This window comes from Myotis davidii, unplaced genomic scaffold (genome assembly GCF_000327345.1).
Source record: "Myotis davidii unplaced genomic scaffold, ASM32734v1 scaffold390, whole genome shotgun sequence".
NCBI classification, from domain to species: domain Eukaryota; kingdom Metazoa; phylum Chordata; class Mammalia; order Chiroptera; family Vespertilionidae; genus Myotis; species Myotis davidii.
In genome coordinates, this window is record NW_006282748.1 from 596,783 (window position 1) to 605,791 (window position 9,009).

A 9,009-nucleotide genomic window follows, 5' to 3' on the forward strand; every position below is an offset into this window, starting at 1 on the left:
GACGCAGTGGACAGGAGCGGCCGGAGCAGACCAGCAAAGCAGAGCTGTCTGCCCGAAGGGGCCTGGCCCCAGGGCCACCTCCTCCCAGGGCCACCTCCAGCCATGCTGTTTTCACAGCCTTGTCACAGTTGAGCTGTTTGCACGGAATAAAGTTTCCTTTTTCACTGCCCCCCAAATTGGGGATTCCTGTTGGTGTCATTTAGCACCAGTGACCATTGGCGGACAATCTGCAGAAGCCTTGACAACTTTGCCAATCACTCAGCCTCTCTGAGCTCAGCTTTCTAAGCAGTAAATGAGCGTGCCCTCCACATGTGCACTGAGCAATGGAAAACACTTGGCCCCTATCTTCCAGGGTTTACAGTCTCGCGGTAAAAATGAGGTGAGTGCAAAAGTAACCAAAAGCGGAATTCCCCCTTAGGCACATGCCACCCTTATGCCTTGGAATGCAAGGCAGGCAGAGCTGACGCTTCAGCAGGGACCCAGCGTGTAGGGGGTGGGGCGGGGGGGCTGGTCCTGGTCCTGGGAGGGTCCAGACTGGCTGCAAGAGAAAGTGTCACCAGGCTGTCATCCAAAAGCCCCTAGCTTTTCTCAACACCTAAACTATGTCATGAACGACACTTGCTTACAGGAACTGAAAAGGATTTCCAACCACAAAACAAAGAGGGCTAAGCGCAAAGACCAAGGGGCCAGAGCGAAAATGAAGATGGCATCGTGTGTAAAAAGGGCTGCGTGCAACTGAAGAGCAGCTACGCACGTGCTCACCACCCCACAGCCGGTAAGCAGATTCAATTCCCCGTCAGGACACAGGGTGGGGAGAAGGTGCCTTCTCCAAGTCTCGATCAAAGAATCAAGTTTCCGCCCTGCTTTCCCAAGCTCAGTCTTCCTCTATCAGTGCGAATGGCACTGGGCGGAAGGATCTTGCCTTGGGTCCCTGACCTGACAGGCTTGGGAACAGAAGGAGGTGGCATCTGACCTGGCCCCCGGCTCATCATAGGCCTGGGCCCAGGACAACTATTCCAGGTGGAAGGAAGAGGGCGCTGGGGAAGCTCAGGGCAGGAGGCGAAAGTTCTGACCTTGACAAAGTGGCTTCAGGGCATGAGCCTGGTGGCCTCAGTGGGCATCTCTCCAGGAGCCAGAAGCTCTGCTGGCTTCTAGCGTCTGCCCTCCTTCCTCCCTCACTGAGGGCGCCAACCAATGCCAATGAGGGGACTGTTGGAGAAAGTAGCAGCTCATTCTCTAGCGGCCAATGCTTGAAAATGGTAATAATTCCCAACCCAGGCACACATCTGCAGGGCCACACAGAGCGGGACACTCTCACACTTAATCCTCCAGGCAGCCAACTCCTTCCATGGCCTCGCTCATCGAGGCGGTTTCACCTCCTTGAAGCACACCGCGCTTTTACCCGTGTGTGGACGCCAGGCTTACTGAGCGATGGTGCACAAACGGAAAGAAGCTTCTCATCGTGTCCTGTGGCTTCCAAGCAGCAGAGCCGGGGCTGCAGACAGTGAGCTCTCAGACTGTCTTCATTCGCTTTATTTTTAGTAACAAATTAACTGTTGTGAAGAAATGTCACTAAATTCTGTGGCTTCTGGATTAACTGCCACCCCCAACCCCTCTGGATGTTTCCTAGCAGTGTGTATAGGGAGGAGGGGGGCTGCAGGAGGTTCAGCTTCCATTAGCCCCTGACCACACTGTGGGGCCAGCGGCCTTTTAAATCTCCACCTCCCACTTCTTTTCTTGAAAGAAATCTTTTTTGTTGAAAGTATTACATATGTCCCTTTTTTCCCCCCCACTGACCTCCTCTCACCTCCCACTTCTTGAATCTACTGTCATAGCCTCACAAGTGCTTTCTTACTGCACAAACAACGAATTCTGCATAGGCACTACTCATCAGAAGGAAAAGGTTTCGAAGTTAGAAGAAATCAAATGAGCTAGGTTGGTACATTTAGAAAAGAACACGCATGTCAATAAGACCTCGTAAAACACAGACGAAACAGGGAGAGCCAGCCGGTGGAAGTGTGGCGGACGGTTTGTGTACATTCCAGGACTGACGGGAGTCTAGAATACAGTGGGAGTTTGGGCAAGGAGGTGAAGGTTTCAAAAAGGCTGATGTGTGGCCCTAGCTGGTTTGGCTCTGCAGATAGAGCGTTGGCCTGCGGACTGAAGGGTCCTGGGTTCGATTCCAGCCAAGGGCACATGCCCGGGTTGCGGGCTCGATCCCCAGTAGGAGGCAGCTGATCAACAATTCTCATCATTGATGTTTCTATCTCTCTCTCCCTCTCCCTTCCTCTCTGAAATCAATTTTTTAAAAAAAATTTTTTAAATGGCTAATATGCCCTGGCCCACTGGTGGCTCAGTTGGTTGGAGTGTCGTCCCATACACCAAAAGTTTGAAGATTCAGTTCCCCATCAGGGCACATGCCTAGGTTGCAGGTTCGGTGTTTCTCTATCTCTCCCTTCCTCTCTCTCTAAAATCAACAAAAGAAACATATCCTTGGGTGAGGATTAAGAAAAAAAGGCTGATATGCCCTCACTGGTTGCCCTGGTGACAGGCCCACCCCCATGTGTCAGTGATATAATAAAGAGAGAATGTGCACAAGCAAAGCAGGCAGTCATTAGAGGGGTGTGGGAGCAGCATGACTTCCAGTCGGCCCCACCTGGAGGGGCTGAGGGAGTTGGGAGGGCAGCCGTGCCACTGGAAAGGATGGGGGATGGGTGCAGAGGGGAAGACTCTGAGGTTGCCATGAGCAAATGCTCTGGGTACAGGGGCCCTGCTGTTCCCACTCTACCTGCCAGCATGGCTGCCTAGAAAGATTTGGGCTGGAGAGTGCTCATTCATTCATTCTCCGAATGACCTGAACTGTAGGCTCTCCCTGGCCTTTGCCAGAGCCCAGGGAGGCCAGGCTCTGGGAAGGCACAATGGGTGGAGAGGGAGTAAGCGGTGATCAACACCGCCGCCTGCTCCCACCCCTGCGGAATGGAGCCTGACCTCTGTGGGAACCCCAGGTCCTACGTGATCTGGTGCCAGCCTCCTCCGGGCTTGTCTCCAGCTCAGACCACCCACCTTGCAGGCTTGACATCCCCATGGCGTGGCCAGGTCCCGCCTCCACGTTCCATCCTCATTCCTCTCTGCCCCCTGGACCCTGGGGGCTCACACTGTCAAAACCTTCACCAGGAACACTTCCCTAAACCAGCCGTTTCGGACTGCGCTTTGGGAACCCCTCGGGGTCCCCAGGGCCTTTTTCAGAGGGTCCATGAGCTCAGAACTATTTTTACAATGGCACCAATGTTTGCCTGTCTAATGAGTGTAGAAGTAGCAAAAGTTTAATGATGGTTTAGATTCCACAGTTCAACCTACCATTTGCCATATTTTAGTTTCCATCGAACAAGAATACCCACAATTATATGAAAAACATATTAAAATGCTCCTCCTCCTTCCGACTACATATCTGTGTGGGGTCATATTTTCTTCATGTAGTCCAACCAAAACAGCATTTCATAACAGATTGAATGGATGAGAAATGAGAACCCAGCTGTCTCCCATTAAGCCAGGCATGAAACAGATGTGTAAAAGTATAGAACAGTGCTATTCTTCTCACTGATTTTTTTAAATTTAGGAAATACTGTCTCTTATACAAATATCTTATTTCTATGATAGGTTATGTTACGAGTTTATTCTTGGTATTTTTTAATTAATTACTAGTCTTTGAAGTTCTCTGTGTCTCTTTCTGATCCAGTAAGTCCTGATAGATTGAACTCTAACCCACATACACAAAAGCTCTTTCGGATCCTCAATCATTTTTTTAGTGTAACAGAGTCCTGAGACTAAAAATCTGAGAACCACTGCCTTTTACTGTGTCCTCAGCAGGCAGCGTGGACTGTCACTTAGCTCGCCTCTACTGTCGTGCACACAGTCCACCAAATCCACCATTTTTTACATGCCTGCCTCCCCCACTGCATGTGCAAACCCCAGAAAGTCCAGACAACAGAATGAAGAGAGAGATAAGCCCCCGTGGACCCGCCTCACAGGCCGCCCTCGAGCCGCCTGTAATCATTCACAGAAGGAGCAGATCACTGCCTTATATTTTCTTTTCTTTTTTTTAATATATTTTTATTGATTTCAGAGAGGAAGGGAGGGAGGGAGCGAGAGAGAGAGAGAGAGAGAGAAACATCAATTGATAGAGAAACATCGATTGGCTGCCTCCTGCACGCCCTCCAATGGGGATCGAACCCGCAACCCGGGCATGTGCCCTTAACTGGAATCAAACCCAGGACCTTCCAGTCCCCAGGCCGATGCTCTATCCGCTGAGCCAAACCAGCCAGGGCTTATATTTTCTTAATTGACTCAGGTTGTTACTAGGAACTCCGACCTGAATCGAGAGGCCACACAAAAAGTGCCACATGGCCTAAGCAATGTTCTGAACAGGAAACGAAGGCCGAGAAAAGCAAACACCCATAAAACACAAGATACCGTATTCTAAGAACGAAGAGATGGTTGTTCAAACTCAGGGCAAGGACGACAACAAGCATGGCATCTCCATCTCTGTGCCCTGTGCCCTGTCAGAGCGAGACCAAGAGCAGAGTGCTCTTGCGAATGCAGGCCAAGGTCGCGTGTCTGCCGTCCAGTCTCCTGGTTCTCACTTACTCAACCGTGCTCCTAAGTCGAGCCCTGGGCCCACTCCCTGGGGCAGGGAGATGTGCCATGTTCCATCCTACTATTTGTCCTCAAAACATTCTCTGGCAAAATAAGAAGCAGGAGGCAATACCGGATGTGGGGTTCATGCCTTTGGCAAAACAGCTTCTAGCTCTTACCTCACACGTCAGGGGCTTCCACTTCAGGCCTGAGCTAAGGGCCAAAGACGGCAGTGAATGCTACCAACTGGGGAAGGCCCTGGGGCGTGAGTGAGTGAGTGAGTGAGTGTGTGTGTGTGTGTGTGTGTGTAACAGAGAATTATTGATTGATTGATTTTGAGCCAAGGGAAGGAATATGCTTTGGTACATTTACACAATGGAATACTATGCAACTGTCAAAAAGAAGTACCTCTTATCCTTTGAGACAGCATGGTGAGACCTGGAGAGTATTATGCCAAGTGAAATAAGCCAGTCAGAGAAAGACAAGTAATTTGGGACACAGAGGCTACCAGGCAACCAGGCGGTTCTCTCAGCGGCTGGTCAAGAGCATGTACATGTAAAACAGTTTCAGAAAATGACTTCCCGGAATGATAGTCCTGGTAAACCTATTATTCATTGCATACCTACAATTTACATAGATAGGGGTGATCAAAGTAGGTTTACAGCTGTAAGTATGTGAAATACTGAGTTTATTCTTGTATCATTATTTATTACTAGTAGTCCCTCACACGAATCCATGCATCAGCAGCTGGCTGCCACCCTCCAGTAGCTCTCTGCCTGCTGCGCTGACCTCCTGTAGCTCCTCCCGCCCCCCTGCCTCCCCTCATAGCTTGCTGTCCTGCCCCCTCCTGTAGCTCTCCAATGCCTGCCTATAGCTCGCTGCCCCACCCTCCTGCTGATCCGTGAGTCGTTACCCAGTCGGTTGTTACGTGTCAAGGCGTAATGACCATCTGCATATTACATCTTTATTATATAGAATTGTATTATATAGGATTGTATTATATTACAACTGTAAACCTACTTTTGCCCACCCCGGTATTCTCCTCACAAAAATACTCCAAGGACAGCATTAACCCTCCCATGTTATGGATGAGGAAAATGAACTTGAAAGAGATCACCCTACCTAAGTGTATGTTATCTGCCAGGACTTGAACCCAGGTCTACGCTAAAACCCACTCTCTTCCACTGGCCAACCTTCCCATTATCCCCACATCCTATTACCAGAGCCCATATTTGCAACCGGGAACAATTCATCTGTATTCTGTGTGTTTTCGTGACCTTTCCTTTCTCTCAGAGAAAGAAAAAAATTCACCTGAAGAAAACATGTTCTCTGGGTCGGAATCAAAGCCCCTGACCTTTTCCTGTTCCGCTCGGCTCATGACGTCCCCACCTCTCTCTGTGCCCGCTCCCGTCTCCCACACGCCCCTTGCTTGGTCCGCATGCTGCCAAGCAGTGGAGCATTAGCAACACAGATTAGCTGCACAAATACCATAAAAAATTCTCATAATACCCTTATCCAAAGAAGTCCAACAGGGACCTTTACAGATGGAAAATCTTGCCCTTGCATCTTAGAGAAAAATCATGAGTTTCCGATTAAATGGAAGACTTTGAACTAGAAAAGACGTCATATCATTTTGAAAACCCGTGTACAACTCAGGATGCGCTCATGGACAGTGAGATAGATCCGCTCTCCCCTAGCACACCCAACCGGGGGTCCAGGGGCAGGGGCCTCATCATGAAAGGGCTTGTGATTTGGACTGGCGAAGACAGAGGGGAGGTTGGTACTTGGGTGCCTTCCCCACCCATGCTGGCCTGCTTCTGCAGGTGGTGCCCCGTCACTCACCCAGCAGAGCCGTCTGGGGGTGGGTCCGCGAGTGTCTGCCTCTGGAGATGGACCTGGAGCGTGGCCGCTGCCTGGCCTCAGCAGGGAGGAGGAGGATCTGCCCGAGGAGCAGCAGAAAGCAGCCCACCAGCATCTTTTCCATCTTCAAAAACTGGAAGGGGGCGTGGCTGTGACAAACACAACAGGAGAAGGGGGCAGGGTGAGATGTCTGGGTCTCCTGGGACTCTGGGTACAGCAGATTGCCTCCCCGTCTTCTCGTGTTTCACACGGGCCACGGGTACGTAAAACACCATCTGTGTGTGTGAGCCTGAAGAACGCAGGCACCCAACCCCCACTGGTAGGTACTCTGAGCAGGGCACGCATAGCTGGGATTTTTCCTCACTTTGGTCACTATAAGACTGAACAGAAAACTGTAAGGGGAAAAAAATCTATCCTGAAGTTACTTCGCAATTAACTTTATTATCAATTATTCGTAGTCCCATTCTGGATCTTGGATTTGAAGAAGGGAAAACCATATCTGAAGACTCCAAGTGACAATATTCTTTCCGTCTAATAATAGTGAATGGCACAAATTAATATATATACATTTTCCCAGGGATTCATGTATAGGTAGCATAAGGTCACATCACAGGGCCAGCCTCTCCGCCTCCCACACACATCTCCTAAGAGAGACCATGGCGCAGTGGTGAAGGGCTCAGGCCCTGGTACCAGACCACCTGACTTTGAATCTTGGCTCTGCCATGTGTGACCTTGGGTGAGCTACTTAACCTTCCCAAGCCTTAAGGGAATATGGGATAATATTAGTTAATGGAATGAGTTAATACATGTAACTACAGCATTCGGAATAGTGCCTGGCACACTGGGGGGGGGGGCGGTTAGAACAACTAAACAAGCAAAGAAGCTAAGGGACAAGAGAAGAATAGGGTCAAACCAGATGTTGAGTAAAAAGGTCTCATGTACATAACGAATTCTAACCTGAGGAAAAAAGGAAGATGGCAGGTAGATAAATGCCTGTACTCGCCGCCTCCCACAACCACATCAAAGTTACAACTAAAATACAGAACAACCAACATCCAGAACCGCTGGAAAACTGACTGAATGGAAGTCGTACAACTAGAGAGTAAAGAAGAAAGCACACTGAGACTGGTTAGGAGGGACAGAGGTGCGGGCCACTTTTTTAATCATCTCTGCAGAGGCCACCCACAGGAGCAAGGCATCCCAGCCCCACACCAGACCCCCAGCCTGGGTTCCTAGAGCTGGGAAAAGAAGTCCCTACAGACAGTAAGAACTACAGGCTATAAAACCAGTGTGGATCAACCAAAGGACTTGTATGCATGCATATAAGCATAACCAGTGGACTCAGACACTGGGGGATAGGGGAGGCTAGGGGACTGTCTAGGGCAGGGGGAAAAATGGACACATATGTAATACCCTTTGTAATAAAAAATTAAAAAAAAAAAACAGTGTGGATTGGGACTCAGTGACACAGAGGCTGCTGGAGACCCAGCTATTCCTCTTAAAAGGCTGGTACCATGAACTGAACTTACAAAGTCCTGCTTCCTCTGAGCTCCAGTACCAGTGCGAGGCTCTGGGGAACACAGACACATACAAGGAGAAACTGGACTGTATGGCATCTGGGCAGGAACTTGGGGGCAGCTTTCTCCCAGATGGAGGTGCTCACAGAGATCACTGTTCCCATGCTGGGACCCCCCAGGTCCCAGGGCTGACTGGCAGCCATTTCTGTTTGCTCCGCCCTGGTGATTCCCTAAAACCCTGCCTCATCCAATTTACAACCCCACCCAAGCTGCTTGCAGCAGCTTTTGCATATGAATAGCCTGTCCTTGCTCAGGTTAAATACTCTCAAACAAGCTGCAGCTGAGTCAGGAAGCCCCAGACTTATCAATAAAAGACCCAAGACCCGGCACCAGCACCAGCCTGCCTTGTTTCACAGCTGGGTCTCATCTGGGCACTTCCAAACCCGATACAAAGAGAAGGAATCTGCTGATCTCTCTGTATCGCCTGCTGGGTGGCCCCAGGCAGTGGCTGACTTCACAGCCCACAAAGGGGTGCACCTAGAACTCCCAGCTCAGGTGACTGGGGAGACTGAGCCACTGGGCCCTATAGAACACCTACTATACAAGGCTACTCTACCAACTCAAGGAGACATAGCAGCTCTACCCAATACATAGAAACAAACACAGGAAAGCAGCCAAAATGCAGAGACAAAGAAAAATACCACAAATGAAAGAAATGGAAAAAAAGCAAACTATTGGATATAGAGTTCAAAAGCACGGTTATGAGGTTACTCAAGAATCTTCTAAAGCCGAAACCAGTTTGACTCAGTGGATAGAGCGTCGGCCTGTGGACCGAAGGGTCCCGGGTTTGATTCCGGTCAGAGGCATGTACCTGGGTTGCGGGCACATTCCCAGTGGGAGATGTGCAGGGGGCAGCTGATTGATATTTCTCTCTCATCGATGTTTCTAGCTATCTATCTTTCTCCCTTCCTCTCTGTAAAAAATCAATAAAATATATTTT

At 49.7% G+C, this 9,009-nt stretch overlaps 1 protein-coding gene across 2 annotated transcripts in view; it reads right to left on the reverse strand.

The window, feature by feature from the left end:
• Positions 1-6,638, reverse strand: part of MATN2 (matrilin 2) — a 100,402-nt gene extending 93,764 nt beyond the window's left edge. For both annotated transcript variants that reach the window (XM_006753182.2, XM_006753181.2), the window contains exon 1: positions 6,475-6,638. In XM_006753182.2, coding sequence (XP_006753245.1) covers positions 6,475-6,616 — 142 coding nt within the window. In that variant the 5' untranslated portion in view covers positions 6,617-6,638. The remainder of the gene's footprint in view (positions 1-6,474) is intronic.
• Between the last annotated feature and the right edge of the window lie 2,371 nt (positions 6,639-9,009).